The sequence below is a fragment of the Onychostoma macrolepis genome, chromosome 20 (assembly GCF_012432095.1).
Source record: "Onychostoma macrolepis isolate SWU-2019 chromosome 20, ASM1243209v1, whole genome shotgun sequence".
Taxonomy (NCBI): domain Eukaryota; kingdom Metazoa; phylum Chordata; class Actinopteri; order Cypriniformes; family Cyprinidae; genus Onychostoma; species Onychostoma macrolepis.
In genome coordinates this window covers 10,140,358-10,157,574 of record NC_081174.1, presented here as the reverse complement: position 1 = coordinate 10,157,574, position 17,217 = coordinate 10,140,358, and the positions used below count along the sequence as shown (strand labels likewise).

Sequence of the window (17,217 nt, the reverse complement as noted above, 5' to 3'; positions counted from 1 at the left end):
GTTTGGATGCAGAAATGGATCACAGAAATGACTCGATAAGAAAATAAAATTAAATGAAAAAAATGAAACAAAATGAACGATATGACAAACATTTAATGTTCCCACCCTCTTCTCTCCCAAACGGCTACGCTTGTACTCACCTGGAGGAGCTCTCGGAGGAGGTGACTGAGGTAGGTGAGGCTGACTCTGGGCTCTTCTGGAGTTCAGCAGGAGGTGCAGACGGGTCTTCTCCGTGTGGGTCAGTCTGTGGGGGGGTTAAAGCAGCGGAGGGGTGGGCAGCCTGGTCCTCTGTGGCAGTGGCCTGTGGAGTTTCAGGGTCTGGCTGGGGCTGGGAGGGTGACGGTGCTGTTTGGGGCTGTGTAAGTGTTGGTGGTTGAGCTGACTGTTGTTGGTCTGATTGTTGGGTGCTCTGGAGTTCAGGTTGCTGCTGCTCCTGCTGCTGCTGTTGTTGTTGTTGCTGCTGTTGTTGTTGTTCTAGCTCAGGTAGAGCCGACTCAAGCTGAATCTGCGGCTCCTCCAACACTTCTTCCAAATTCACAGTCTACAATGACAGAAACGCAAGATAAAGACATTAACAATTAAGCAACAGAAGAAGGGTTTGCTATATTAAAAAAAAAAAAAAAAAAAATCTTGACTATGATTTGGTTGCAGACAAGAGCTGGAAGATCACAGCAAGAGAGTCTGATTCTGGCAGTGAATCTTATTCATTTTCTCCATAAGGGAATTGATTTAACTGTCAGCTACAAGGTTGTTAATCGACGGTATATGCTTTTGTTGAAGCCATCAGCTGCATTATGTCAGCTTATTTTTTAAAGGGATAGTTCACCCAAAAATAAAACTTCTTTCATTAATTACTCAACCTCATGTCGTTCCAAACCCGCAAGACCTTCGTAAATCTTCAGAACAAAAATTTAAATATTGATGAAATCCAAGAGCTTTCTGACCCTGAACTCTCTAGGATTTCATTAAAAAAATATCTTAATTTTTGTTCCGAGGATGAACAAAGGTCTTATGGTTTTGAACAACATGAAGGTGAGCTATTAATGATAGAATTTTAATTTTTTTTATTAAAATATCCTTTTAAATAATCATGTTTAACAGAGTAGATGGTGAAAAGTTACATAACCCATGATTATGCAAAAAAAATCTCCTCGAATCAGTGAATTGTAGGGGCTGTGCAATTAATCGAAATATAGTTTTATTTATTTAAGTTGATTAGATGTACTCATGTTTTTAAAAGGTGTGTTTTGCTAAATCTCTATGGAAAAAATACTTCTGGAACCAATAGCAGGCAGGCACTGGATACTCCATGATGTTGTTCATAATGAACCAAAGGTTTATTGGTTTTAAGCAAAGAGATTAAGTCAAAGAAAAATAAGTCAGCTGACATAAGATGTCAAATGTGTAGGTCACATCCTAGGGTTGAGATATGTAATAAAAGAAAACGGATAAATGATGGTTGGATTGCACTGGCACCTGTTTGTGCTTCTCTTCGTGCAGGGCGTCTTGTGAGTGCAATGCTGTTTCCTTTAGTTCATCTCTCTCTGTCTCCAGACCCACGTCGTACGATGACTGAGTGTGTGTCGCCCTTTCCTCTTCAACCTAAAAGAGAAAAACAATGTTACCTAAAACATTGTCCTTGTAACCTTTTCTTGCTCTTTATTTAGATGTTTTACAGTTTCTCTCACAAACTATTTTGTTTCGTCCTTTTTGGAGCTTGACAGACAGCCCCTGGTCACATGTACATTTGCTGTTTCATTGAAAGCAACGTGATCATTGTACAGAAAATCCGTCTGTGCTCCTCAGAGGGGTTTGGAATGACATGACTGATGAGCGATTCTTTTAACAACAGATAAGTTGACAGAACTGGCTTTGTTTCTATGAGCGTGAAAGAGGCGTTTTTCAAGGGCAAACAGCTATCGTTCAAGTTTGGCAGGGGCAAAGAGAAAACGCTTTTGTGATTGCCGGAGGGGGAAAAAATGTGCTGAAGTGCAAAAAGGATAAGTTTACAGACTCTCGCTTTAGCTGAACATTCTAATGCTTCTGTAACCTTAAAGATAGCATGCTAACACAAGCTAAACTGGGATTAATCAGTCAGCCACTAATAAATATTGGACAACCAGAAGAATCCACACCCCTATACAGCCTTAAATCTATAGGTTACACAAGAGGAGGAGGAGGGTCTTTGTTGGGGCCCTTGTCTTCAAGTCCCTTTATAGATTAGCCTGCTGAAAGACAGTGTCAACAACAGCCTGCACTTTGAATGAGGAACTATTGCACAACTTCAGGGGCTCCTCAAACCTACACAACAGCCAAAGAATCTCTCTTCTCTAAAAGTCAAATGTATATCATTCTCATTTCACAATACAGAGTTAAATCTCACTGGTGTAAAGGACACACGCTCACTAACCTAAAAGAAGAAGAGTTCAACTGCTAGCAAGTCATTGAGGCATTTAGTTGGTAACTGCGTGGAGTCATTGTGTTTCGTTACCTTGTTGTCGGCCCCTGGTTCCTGCGTTGTGTAACTGCTGTCATCCTGTGCAGGGAGTCCTGGGCCAGAGGAGATCTCTTCTGAACAATAAACATGATGACAAGAGTGCCTGCAACACAGACAAAAACGTAAGATTCCCGAACATGGATATGAGCTACATGTACCAAACATACCATGTGATATAAAAACTCTCTTAACACTCTTGTGAGGTGGTAAGAGCTCATGACAACACTGTTCTCACATACACACTCCAACATAGCAAATGAGAAATGTGCAAGGCTGATTTAAGATTATGCCCTTTTCTGTTGTTTACTCCGTTTACAGTAAATCCTCCAGCACGGTGAATATTATTCTGACTAAAGCCAATCACATCAGAGCTCGTGGAAATAGTTTCACCCAAACATAATGGCATGTTCCAATCATTCTCACAGTTTTACAGACTAACAGTCTAATGCTGTACAAGCTTAGTTGAGAAATAGTGACTGATTGGCAAGGATTTCATACCTGTTATGACTTCAGTCAGGTCAACAGAGGTGAGGAACTTATGTTTGGATTAGTGATGTAGATTGCAGACCATTGTAATTCTATAACGTTGATTTCAATGATAAGGTTTTAGTGTGCTGACAGTCTAACAACTCAGGCCTTTTGTACAATACTTTTATAAACACATCATCCTTAATTGTAATTTAATTTTTTGGCCACAAGGAAATTGTGAATTGAAAATACTGAGCAGGATTCAAACTTGCATGGCCTACATAATCACTAAGGCTCAATGCATCAGAGCATGTGCTCAAGAATTTAATTCAAGTTTCATTCTACTCCAATGACCACATTTGTGTCTGGCTAACTATTACCTCACTCTGTCTTCACTAGGTTGAGAAATTAACTGCATGAATGAAACGGCCAGTTAATCATTGTACAAATTTTACGTGGCAAAACACAATTGTACAGAGACATAAAAAAGGCCTATGATTTCTTTGAAGTGGAAAACACAACATTTCCTGTACAGCATCAAATGTCACAGTATTTTGTTAAATTCCAAACTGTCATAAAACTTGATTAACTTTCAAAAATTGACAGAAATATATTAATATTGTTAAATGTATTCTCAGAGTAATACAAATAGCAGTAGTACAACTTAATAAAAAAGGAATATCACACAATTACAAGATTTTTTCATGTTTTAATTTATACTGTAAACCTCAAAAACTTGTTTTATTTAGTTTGATTATATTTTAAAATTATTGACGTTTTATGAATTTGTTTGATGATAAAAAAATTTATTAAATCATAAAATACAAAGCAGAAAAATGTATACAGGAATTGGAGGGGGGGGGGGGGGCAAAAACGTTTTTTGGATGAAATAAAAGATTGCACAGGGCCCTATTGTTAAAATTTTAATAAATTATTACATTGCTAAAGTTGTATAAATTCAATTGATTAGACATTAGATTGATTTTGGTTTACATAGCCTATTAAACTTGAATTAAAATGTAACCATTAAAAAAATAAAGTGAAATTTTACATTGCCCTACATAGGATTTCTATTCTGTGTTTAGCTTTCAGCTGCATTTAGGCAAGTTTATGCCATCTCGCAACACTCACACAGTCCGTTCAGTACCGAAAACATGCCATGTTTGGAAATGAATGCACACTGCACTGACGGCAGTATCTAAAATGAATATTAACTGACACACTGCACCAAACCGATCAATTAATCATATATTCAATAGTCATCTCCTCCTAATCCTACCAGTTTAATTTAACCACATGGGAGGTAAAATCATGGCACAAATCTTGTCCTATGCATCTGCCCTCCAAAGAAAGCTGTCAGATGACTTGTTGGAGAATGAACAACAGCTGGGGCTTGTCATTATACACACTCTCTGTCTCACTCTCGTTTCAGATGGTAACAGAGTAACTTGAGAGCGTCACCTTGACTAGATTTAGGAGTCAGGAGAACCTGTACACAAGCAGGCTCATGTTAGCACACTGTCAGCACCTCGGCCTGTACGGTCAAACCCTCATTCAACGTTGGACATTAACCACTGTCAGGTGATTCCTGTGATGGGACTCTTCTCCTTATTATCAGGCCTTGTAATTAGGTGTTTACTTGAGGAAAGCATGTATGAGCAAGTCACAGCAGTAAAGACACCCCCACTTTAAGACATAATGAAACCGTTTACAATAAGGAATAATAGAGCCATAAATGACCTATTGCAAAATGATGTTTACAAGACAAGAGAGGAAAAGGAAGGTTTTTACACCCCTCTAAATCTATGTTCTAATTATTGCATATGGATCTGAGCTAATGATTAATGGGTCAAACCTTGAATACACACAAACCCACAAAGATACAGCATCCATATAGGTGTCAGTAGTTGAGTTATTGAGCAACAATGTATATGCCTGTGGGTCAAATGCATCAAAACAATGTCAGGGACATCACATATTGATAAACTAGACATTTACCAAGGGCAGCTTAGAACCTTCAGAGGTACATTCATATAATTCATTCATTTGTATAATTCCCCTCAGCACTCTTAAAACCTCCCAGCTTTTCTGCTGTGTTACTCTGCTGCTGTGCGCACGTGAGACTGTTACTTAAAACTGTGCTTTATGCTGGACTCTATTTATTTATCATGAGATGTTCAAATCGCGGTAATCGAATACGGTTTTAATGATAATTTTAAAAAATGAAACTTTAATACTAACCGTGAATTTTATCATGTTTTATCATCAAACCGGTAATAGTTCCATCCCTAGTTTCAAAATACTTTTATTGGATGAATGTATTGCATACTACATTGCCAAAGCAATATTTTGGCTTTATTAATGTAACAAAGAAAATTATTTTGTGGGTAAATGGTTCATAAATTCTAGCAGTCAAATATACTCGGCATTATTTGGCATTTTTCTAATTATAGGCCAATATGTTTCACCGTTTTACTTTATTTACTTTTTTCGTCATGTGAAACATGCTGCACCTTATATTCCTAAGCAACTTGTATAACGTGGTTAACTTCATGCATGCAAAACAAGCAAACATTTGGCTGTGTGCTGAGTGAAAGCAGTACATGAGCCCACGTTTATTTGTAAAGCACATTTCCCACATGCTTCAGTTTTGCTTTAACCGTCGACCAATAAATACTTAAATTCATATGTATTAAACTGTTGCATTCAATCGCTTTATCAACAATTGGGGCTGTCACAGTTATGAAATTTGGCTGACGATTAGTGGTCTAAAAATAGTCATTGTTATTGCGATTAATTGTCTGTTTTAGGGCTTTGGCGATTATGCCGATTAATTGCCTTTTTTTATGGCTTTTATTATATAATTGTGTTTAATTTAAGGGTTCAGTAAATAATTATGATGTTATCTTTTAATCTTTCTTTAGTTATTATTTTGCAGTGTAAGATTACAGAGTATTCCAAATTCGAAGAATCGACCAATAAAGATCCAACACTAGCGCTATTTTCTTTTCGACTCCACTACAAAATATCAATACTGTGTTTGTGGAACTAAGTGTCACTCTTTTTTAAACCCTTTGTTAAACAATCCACTAAATACTCACTTCCACACTACAGAGAAAAACTATATTTGAATAAAAATATGTAAGCTATGAAATGACTGTATAATATAGCAGCAAAAACTATATCTTGAAAAAAACTTTGGTGCACATTATACAGTTTATTCTGTTAACTATTTGTATTCTTACAAAATACATTCATGAAAATAAGACAGAAATCATGAGAGAAAAAAAAAAGCTTCTAATAGTCTTTCTGTGTGCATAACTGATCATGTGAAACGCTTCAAACAAAGCGGCACAAAGCTCTTATGCACATGCAGGGTGCAGAATGATGTGCTTGAAGCAACAGCGTGCTGCACTCCAGGTACAAACACAGAGAAGAGAAATGAGAGAGCAATTAACTCCAGCAAGATATAGTCATTTTATGCAAATTCCCAGACCTTTATCTACACATCGAGTATTATAATGGGAATATATCTTCTTGGAGAGAGAGTTTTACCGTGCTGACTGTCATAACTTAACGTGACGTGCTGTTTGAATGCTGAGCGGAGAATGACTGACAGCTGCAGCAGATGGAAGATGAGTATCTGTAAACTTAAATTTAACAATGTAAATATAATTCTGTCCCTCACAGGAAAACCAAAAAGGGTGCTCTTCTGTTTCTTTTGGTGTATGACTCCCCCTTGTGCCGTATATAAAAAGCACAATAATCGTGGTTGTCAGGAACAAATCTCGATTAGACGGTTATTTAATAATCATGATAGGCCTATCAACAATTTACAAATTTTTTAAGAATGGAAAAGGGAATCTGCTAAACTGCTTTTGAATTCTTTAATTGATTTTAGTCTAAATTTAGTCAGTTCACGGTCTACAGTTAAAATGTTTGCAGAATTAAAGGGCACCTATTATGCCCCTTTTTACAGTATGTAATAAGTCTCAGGTGTCCCCAGAATGTGCCTGTGAAGTTTCAGCTCAAAATACCCCACAGTACATTATATCATTTTGAAAGTGCCTATTTTGAGTGGAAGCAAAAACAGGCTGTTTTCGTGCATGTCTCTTTAAATGCAAATGAGCTGCTGCCCTCCGTCCCATTATCCAGAATAGGATAGGCTGTGCCTGTAGAGCTTGTTCCTCCATACTCTGCTAAAAACATCTGTTCGGTTTTGATTACCATATCCAACACACTGAAATCAAGTGTTTTAAACTGTATTAGTTTAAACGGTTATGTCTGTCAAGGTAAACAGCTGGGAAAGAAATTGCATGTTTATATTAGATCTGTGTGGCAGCAACACAATATACAGTAAATAAATCAATAAATCCACTGCTCTCTTGTCTCCTCTGAGGCTGGGACTCTAAATAGTGTTCTGTACTCGTCTGTGCAGCCAAAGACAGAACAGTTAGAATGCATTGCTCGACCTTTCGCCATGGTGTTAGAACTGGTACACCATCGTCGCTTGCAAAAATACAATGGCGATGCCGTGGGTGGAAACTTGCTGATTAAGGGGCGGTAATACATTATAATAAAATTCTGAGCGGCTCCTTTTTTTTTTACAAGCTTGAAGAGAAAGTCTTACCAAAAACAATTTACAGAGTCATTCTTTTTCACATTTTCTGGGTTGGTAGATGCCCCGGGGACCCGATTATAGAATTTAAACCGGGAAAGAGTCAGATTTTCTTGATATGTCACCTTTAAAGAATCAAAAAGTACTATTAGTGAACTCTGTGCTGAGCAGCAGTTGAGTACACCCTGGATAATGAGCAATAATGATTGTGCCTGTACAATAAACCAGACAAAGTGATCCGTATTTTGATCATATCTTTGTGCTAATGACCAGCTAACTATACATTATCATGTTTGCTACAAGGTCAATAACAATTAAATAAATGATTCATTAGCCCCTTAACGGTCACCCCCCATTTTTGAACATATACGTGAAAGTGCACTATTCAAAATTAAACTCTTATAATTCATGAATGCTTTAGAATACAGACATACGTAAGGTTGGACTTTTTAAAGAAGATAATCAGCAGATTACTGCAGAAGTGGAATTATTTTAAAATATGAAATTAACAAATTTATAGAAGTTTAAATTTACTGTAGAGAAAATACACAGTATTCATTTTTTTATATTTTATGTAAAATAAATTTTACATAACAGGTTTTACTCTAAAATTGATATAAAATTAAAGCCTTATGTCTAAAGCAGAGGTCCCCAACCACCGGTTCGTGACCCACTACCGGGCCGTGGAAGAATTCCTACCGGGTTGCGAGAAAGTTCTGGGGAAAATGTGTATAGATATGACGCTCTGTTATTTATTGTGCGTAATTGATTGTTTCGTCGTGTGTGTGATTGATATGGAGTAGCAATTTGACAATCTCATGTTAAATTAGTAAATAAAAGATTGCTCTGATCTGTCATAGGCTATTAGGGCTTAAACGAATCGCAGTTGATCCGTGATATACGGACCAAGTCCAGACCCCACCGTTTGGCATGAGATTCGCAGATTAATTTGCCAGTTTACACGTTCAAGCTATTTAAAACCACAAGAAGAAGAAATGAAACAGAACTCAATTCGTTACTTGCGCACAAGCACAGAGACGCGTTTCAGACAGCGCGGCATACAGAGTTGATTCCTCTTTCATGTATCCCTGCGTTTAAGATACACATGCATGGGGGTTTGCAGTTACGTCTCAATACTGGAAATATTTCTGTTTTAAACCATGAAGGCAAGCCAATAGATATCACAAGCAGCGTGCAAACTTTGCGCAATAGTTATGCCGTTGAACGTCTTAACTTCATTCATACAGAAAGTGAAAGTAAAAAAAACTCGTACAGTTTTCTAACGCTGCATTAATATCGCATATTCTCTCAGAGACGACAAGAGACGAATCTACTTCAACATGTGCTGATAACAGTATAAATGAATAGAGCTGTTTTAAAGTCCCCATCCACCCGGTCCGCAAGATTCATGTAATAAATATTTATAGAAAAGTTGAACCGTATTTGTAATAAAATTTAGACACAGTAAAACTGAAATGTAAATGTCCATTCCAGCTCATCTGTAGATGACATGAGCAGAAGCATCAGATGTCATCAGCTGCTGTTAAGCCCAAAGCACAACGTCCAGTGCTTGTTGCATCTCGCCTTGATTCTTTCCACTTTTCTCATATGTACTGATCTACATTCATTGGCACACACCAAGAGATTTTAATTAGGGAAATCATTTTGGCTTCATGTAAAAGGCAGCACTGAATGAGGATCAGAAGAGAGGTGGAGCTGGAGGTAGTAAAAAACTCAAATGTAGGTCAAACGGAGTGATTCATCAGGGTGGAATCATGTCAAAAATAACACCACAGACAGATGAATGAGATCAAAACCTATTAACATTTAAAACTTAGATTCCTCCATATCACACAAGACTCACTGTAGGCCCGTGTGGAGAAGATACACATACTTTATGATGCCAATTTTTAATCCAGTGCTAGTAGTCAAATATCATTTTATTATACCACAGCAAAAACCATCAGACATGTCATGACAAGAAAACAGGTCAAACCCTTACCGTAAAAAGAGAGTGAAAAAAAGATGTTTATATTATCTTCCCAAAAAAGGTCATTGAACTCATGCATGTTGGCTTTTGGCTCTCTCCAGTTTAAAATATTGTCCTTTTCTGATGTTACTTAACAGCCATACGAGTCTCAAGCGATGCTGAGTGTGTTAAATAACCACAAAACAAAGAGCAGAGCAGCTATGTGGGGGGAAATAAATGTTCATATTTAGATATTTCCGTTGTTGTGAAGCAGCCCGACACAGGAGGCTGTGTGGCTCACAAGCACGTCAGAGCTACTGTTGCTCTTCCACTGGACAGGAAGCTTATGGGAACTCAGTGGGAGAATATCATCTCACATTTAGCTCTTATTTATGAGAGCACTTACAGGGAAGCACAGCAGCAGGGATCGAGCATACATATAAGAGCTGATGCTGATGACAACGGCAGAACTAGGACACTGTTCTATTCATCAAAAACATTAATAATAATAATAAATAAATAACATTCCTTGAGCAGCAAATCAGCATATCAGAATGATTTCTAAAGGATCATGTGACACTGAAGACTGCAGTAATGATGCTGAAAATTCAGATTTGCATCACAAGAATAAATTACATTTTAAAATACATTAAAACAGAAAATAATAATAATAATAATAATAATTCACATTGTTGATCAATGCAGCCTTCAAAAAACATTTTAACAAATAAAATAATCTTAACACATTTAAACTTCTGAACAGAATTGTACTTGTTTTTAATACTACATTAGGCTAGTTTTTGTCCTAACAGAAGATTCTTTGACAAATCAGCCATTTCGTTGGCTGACTTTGCTTAATTTTCCATTACATCAAACAAATATCACATGTGCATCAAACATTTCATTGTCACCCTTAGGACAAGATATGGGAAAAGATACCAAACTAGTTCAACACATTTTTCTTTTGTTGAACCAAAAGATCAGTTTCACACCCTTCTCAGAAAGTCAGCTGAAACTGGAACTCTTGAAGTGCTAATCAAAAATAGGAATCAGCTAGTCTCAGTGCAGCTACATACTCACATAAACAGTCTCAGTCGGTAACCATCAACTTATTTATTATGTTGATGGTTTCAGTGGCATTCGTGTTTATCTGAACCAGTTCATGGCCGTAGACTTGCAAGTGAAGGTTGATCTGTTGGGTTATGTCCCAATCACCTCGCTTCACCATCCAAGTACGAAGCCAATCTGAGATGCAATGCAAACAATCAATATATCACAACACAGCGGTCATTGTGGACCATCTCAGCACTACATGAAGGTGTGTCCGAACAAGTGAGGGAAATAGCAACGCAGTTCACGACAGAAAGTATGCACCAGGACAGAAAATGGGTGACGGGACACTAGACAGTAAATAATGGCAATCAATTAGCTGGTGCTCCATTTGATGCGACAGATCGTTTCGCTTTGTGGCGGTGCTTATTCTCTCAGCCTGTCTGGATGAGTAGGTTTAGCAAAGCCATGAGCCCAGCAAAATCCCCCAAACATTTCCTGTTAGCTTTAGCCCTATTCTGCATGCCAGAACAGACCAGGAGCCACAACTGTACAACAATCCTAAACAATGCCATTAAACTTCACATCATCTACTAGGGAATGTCATTAAATGAGCTAAAGCACACATTTAATGGTTTCTTAGCCCCATTTCATTAAAGAGAGAAAAAAAAATTCATGCTATAGTCAAAACTGACTAGTGCAAATACAAGAGAAACTGAGAGCACCTGGACTTGTGCAAAGTGTACATAAATAATTACTGATGAATGCTCATGCAAATACTGTGGTTGCTTTTTATGGTTGATGGAAGTGGCATTTATACCACTATAGCCACTATTTACCAAAGATAAAAGCGTTCATATCAGTCTAACATGATTATAAAACTTAAATTAGGTAAATTATGTAAGAGGAAAAATTGTCTCGTACACAAGTGCTCATTAGGAAAGGGTTTGAACAGAAACCTATTGTCCTAAATTTGCTCTAAATTGATGCTTGAACCCAGACTGTTGATTCCTTTGCACTTCCTTAATATCAAGATATTAATATATCAGTTTCATCAATAGCATCAGTGCAGTGCAATGTATTCTCCTGGGAAAGGCATTAGCAATCTTTTTCAGCAGCACAGAACTGGCAGTGAACATCTGTGGTGAAATAAGGCAAATAAGTGATTGTGGAAAATATCTTTTGGCTATTCAGAGGTGTGTTGGCTCTGTACAAAACCTTGAAATCACAATGACGCATGAAGTGAAGAAATCGTTAAAGGATATACATGAACAAAAGGTAGACATCAGTAAATGAGTTTTTAAATGAAAAAACTTCATTTGGTCACAGTTCTCAGCGAGGGAGTGGCTGTGAATGGACGCTTCTGTAAACCGTGGCTACCATGTGAACAGGGCTTTCTTTATAACATTGTGCCTTTAGGCCAAACTCTTTTGAATGCGTCTAAAATTAGGCAACAAGAGAAAGCCTCAAGACACATCTTGTGATCTTGGTCTGGTTGAATAAGGGAACATTGGTTGATAATTGAGATGTAGAATCCAAAAGTGTCTTAAAGTAAAAATTTGAATCATCCTCTGGTGTCACACACCAGCAAACCAATTTAGCACCCATCTGAATACCTCCACAATGACATTACAATTGACAAAACTTCAAAATGAAGATTAGGGATGCATTTAAGTGTTATAAAGCTGGTGTTTGATCTCAAAATAGAGGGAATTATTAGAGGGCTTGCATTAATAAACGTACAACATCAATCGGGATAGATATATAAGAATATTGATGAATAACCTACATGATGTCAATGTGTATTGTTTTCACATATCAATCATGGCTATTTGACCGATTTATGACCTGTGACCTCATCCGATCACATCACCAGGTGAGTTTCAAAGGTTATTATTCATGCAACATTATATTTCAAACGGTATACAACCAAATGACTGCATTTTCAATGGGCAAATGCTTGATGAGGAAGAGAAATCTGTATCTGTTTGTTTTGCATTCGTTGAGTGGACTTTGACTTGCCTATGTGGCACAGGAACGGAGCATCTGGCACAATTAAAGGGAAAAAAAAAAAGTCTAAACAGCATCTGGTTCACAGAGTGAAAACAGGGTGACTGGACACTAAATGTCAATACAAATGCTAATTTTTGCAGTGTGCCCTGCCACATAAAATACACAAGCACATACTCCTAAACCCAGAATGCAAGGAGACTAATAATCTCAGGCAGGATGAGCCAGCAGGACAATAACAGTAACGTGATGATCACTGCCAGAGATTTCTTCAAACAGTATGAACACAGTCTCTTATAAACGAGGGGGGATGGTCTGAATGATGGCAAATGGTGAAATGATAAATAATAAATGAACTGACGGGAGGGAAATCAGAGATTCAACAGATTCAGATGTGCACAGAGCGACGTGGCCGGGGGAGGAACACATGAACAGGCTTGCGGGGCACGCAGCCAGAGCTCTCCCAAAAAGTAGGCCAATGCTGTGGCTAGACGAAAACATTCTGCCACAGATCAAACGCCAGAGCAGAAGATGACTGAGCCTCTTGAGCTGACAGGGCTGGAAATGAAGTCATTGAAAGTCTGAGGATTTATACCCCTGCATCATAACATAATCTCTCCCCTTCTCACCCAACATCTCGAGAATAGAATGAAGCTGAATGTAATGAAGTCATGAGTCAGGCTATCAATCCACAAGCGCTGTGACACATATGCTGCTATTAAAATCCCAGAGGCTTCGGAGGCGCATGTTTGAGGTGATGATAAACATGCTGTTTGATGTATGTGCGGGAATCAGTGTAAGAGGTTTCATCAATTCTAGTTGAACAGGTTAACATGAGAACTAGAGATGCAGATATTTAAATTCTGGTGGATATGGTAAGCCAATTATCATTTTGATGTTATGGGCGCTAAACAATAAATGGCCGATATTAAGATAATATTATTAAAACAATTAATGACATACATTAAGCTAAATCAACTAAGAATTAAAGAACTAAGTTTGATTTCTAGGAAGAAGGATGACCTGGAAAAGTTAATATTAAAAAGTTTAAAATCTTACAACTCCATGAGCATTTTATACATTTGAACATGCATATTGATTTTTCTAGTTATGCCGCTCTATAATATTTTATTGGGTATAAATGAAAAATGAGAGAGAAAAAATATTTAAAAAAATATTTTCCTTCAGTAACACCTGCAAAAGTCATAGCCACTTTAAAGGGGTCATGATTCTATTTTAAGTTTTCCTTTCTTTTTGGACTGTTACAAGCTGTTCCCTGAAGTTGCAAAGACTTAAGTCTCAAAACCAAAGAGATATTATTTATAAAAGTTAAGACTTGACCACGGCTCCCTAAAACGGCTCAATCAAACACGCCCCCACATGTCTACGTCACGGTGTGGGGAGATTTGCATAACATCGCCCAAATGTTTACCATGTCCTGTGTTTCGTTATGAAAGTGAAACTACTTTACTTTGTTTGGCCTTCCAAAAGAGGACACAACTAGAAATCAGTGGTTAAGTTGTATTTAACAACACTGTTCCAGAACAGTTCAACCCAAATATTAGAGTGTGTGCAGCGCATTTTATGGAGGACTGTTACCTGAACCTGGGAGGAGAGTAGCCTACAATTCCAGCTTGTGCACAAAGGCTGTTTCTATAAAGTGGGGCAATTCAAAATTTGCAAGGACAGTCTGGCTGGCCAATCAGAGCACATTACATTACACCAAATAATGTTCTTTTTAGCAATGTAAAAATGAATATTGTTCAATCAAAACTTTCAAGAACCACTGCTTTAAATGCTAAAAGTGAATGTGCAATATTATGAACATGGAGAACTAAATATATAATATCTACCAACACTGAAAAAATGGCTGTAATTATCAAACAATAACCTATATGATGTATTTTCTGTCCCTTGAGAAGTCACATAGGAAACAAAATATTCAGACATACTCATTCCTATAAAGTCAGGGACATGTTATTAGTCGCAAATAATGACCACCTTCAGACTGTTGTGAGAGAGTGCAAAGGATTGTGGGAGCCTAAGGTGGTGCCGTTCATTAAGCCGAGAAGCACACTAAGTGAAATAAAGGCTGAAGTTTCAAGAAGCCAGAGTGAATCATAAGTTTTAGGCATTCACGCAGCTAATGCGACCTGAACGTTGCAGCAGACACGTCACAGCGCACAGGCTTATTCAGGCCCGGGTAAAAACACTAGCACTGGATCTCATCATGCATGTAGAGTCACTGCAGCATCACATCTTCCACACCAAGACTTCAACGATTCACAACAAGGAGATCTGCTTCAGATGAGGTCTGCTTTACAAATCAAAACACCTGCTTAGTCCAACTCAAAAATACACTGAAGTTATGAGGTTATTATAGATGATTTTAGTTGCTCACCTCAGAATGTTAAAGCCATTGATTGAAATGAAATGCCTGACTTCCTTAACAGGCAATGCTCAGGGCAGCCGAGTCAGCACAGCAGAATCAGTGAACTATGTTTATCCGAGATTGGGCAGGGTTTCTGTGCTTTGTTGCAAAGCATATAGGTTTTCATGCTAGCCTTGTTTCCAATAGGATGAACTCTTAGTTGATGCCAGAAGTATGGTGTGACAACACAAGAGCACAGTATCTAAATCCCATCTCCAAATGAGATTCAGGATAAGCCCAACAAATAATGGCATGACCATAACAAAGAAACCTGACCATCATGCCTTTCCGCGTTTAGGTGAAGAGTTATTCTGTCCCTTATTTGCTTATTTAAAAAATATATATATTTAACAATCATCTTTTGTTAGAAACAAACAAACTAAAAAAAATTATCAAACATATTCACAATGCACTTTGACATTAAACAGAAGACAATATTTCACCAGTGTCATTTAACCATTGTCCTCCTTTCTACCAAATATCAAATATCTATTTTTGTAATGCCACATCCTTGATCAGCACACAGGATCTGATGTGCGTTTCATAACTCTACTAGAGGAAACTCAACACCACAGCTCAACATGTTGACATAAGACTTAATATAGGCATACAGACCATAAATGTAAACTTGTGATCAGGCAATATGGCCCTGTCCCAAATAGGACACTTGCAGTGCAGTGGACTTACAAGCCGAAAAAATTCTTTAACATGACGCCACAAACAAGCAGGTATTACTGCATTTTAAAGTCATTTTTGTCACAATTGTTTTTATCTGTGTGTCATGGTGCTTGTTTGTTGTTGTGTATGGTTTACTGCTGGCTGTGAAACAAATTGCCCTTCGGGGATAATAAAATTAAACTTGACTTGACTTGACACTTGCTATTGTTTATTACATATACATATATACAGTATTGTTTCATACACTTTCACAAAGAGCAAGTACGCAGGGAGAAAACTGATGGTCACTGCTAATCTATATCCTGGTTTTAATGCCACCAGGTATTGACAGAAGCTCACTGAACATATTCTGCACACTGTAAGAGTATAAGGTCTAAAAGTTTACAGTGAAAACTATTACAATTAGACAAAACTTAAGTAGACCAACAATTTTATTCAAAGTATGAACATTACAACTCTCTAAGGCATTCAATTTTTTTTTTTTTAATGACCTGGAAAGACTCCAAAGAGCAATAAGTATTAGCTGCAGGATTTAGGAACAACTATTAGGAAAGAAAACAGAAGGCTGAAAGCAGGATCAGTGGCTTTAGGGAATGTTGGAATTGCAATGCAGTTGATCTGCAGGAAGACAATCAGTCAGAGGAAAAGTGTGGGTTTATGAAAGAGGATGTGAGACAACTTTAAATGTTGTCCACTACTGCCAACAGCTTGGCAAACCAATATACAGGCATTAAACATTTAAATCACTTAAAGACTGAACTACTGGTCCACTGCGCATGTATTCTTTAATGGACGCATAACGCTTGTAACGGGTGTATAAATGTAAACATATGTGTTTAACGCCTTCAAATCATCATGAGCTAGTTATTCTGCTTTCTTTACGATTAGTACAAAATGTCCTAGAACACAATCTGAGGAGGGGGTGGAGAATGCCTGTATGTGTAGGATAGAAAGAAACAGACAAATTGCCCTGTGCTTGATGGAGAGGGGAATGGGATATAGGAAGACTACCACAACCATCATAAACCTAGGAGCGTGACTGATAAAAAAACAAGGCTATGACAGATAGAATGTCAGTCCATTGAGTCCATCCAAAATATTGTACTGCTTTATACCTAGCTTGTGTTGCATATATATTAAAAGGTGCAAAATTTTAGCCCCACGGAAAAATAAATCCATTGTCCAGTTCCACCGAGTATGGTCAATGTGCCATTTTATATTACATATAATATTTGGTTTGCCAGAACTATGTTGCTGTTTTGTTTCCTACAGTGGACTGCAAGTCTGCAAAATATCACTCTTCATACACCAAAACAACAAAGTAATCCCACAAAGTTCTCTCGAATCTGGAAAACTAAACTGAAACTTTTGTTTCATTGCTTCTGCTTACCAAAAATACCCGGTTCTGTTCTCTCTTCCTATCATTTGATTACAGAGCAGGTGCTGGGTTTTTATTCAGAGAAGAGAAGGAAACATTGGTATTAAAGTTGACATGG

At 37.5% G+C, this 17,217-nt stretch overlaps 1 protein-coding gene across 3 annotated transcripts in view; it reads right to left on the bottom strand.

Annotated features, from left to right (window-relative positions):
- Nucleotides 1-17,217, bottom strand: part of suco (SUN domain containing ossification factor) — a 51,516-nt gene that overhangs the window by 24,854 nt on the left and 9,445 nt on the right. For all 3 annotated transcript variants that reach the window (XM_058755466.1, XM_058755467.1, XM_058755468.1), the window contains exons 2-4: nt 2,492-2,600; nt 1,477-1,602; nt 141-541 (exon numbers count right to left, since the gene is read on the bottom strand). In XM_058755466.1, the coding sequence (XP_058611449.1) occupies nt 141-541; nt 1,477-1,602; nt 2,492-2,600 (636 nt within the window). The remainder of the gene's footprint in view (nt 1-140; nt 542-1,476; nt 1,603-2,491; nt 2,601-17,217) is intronic.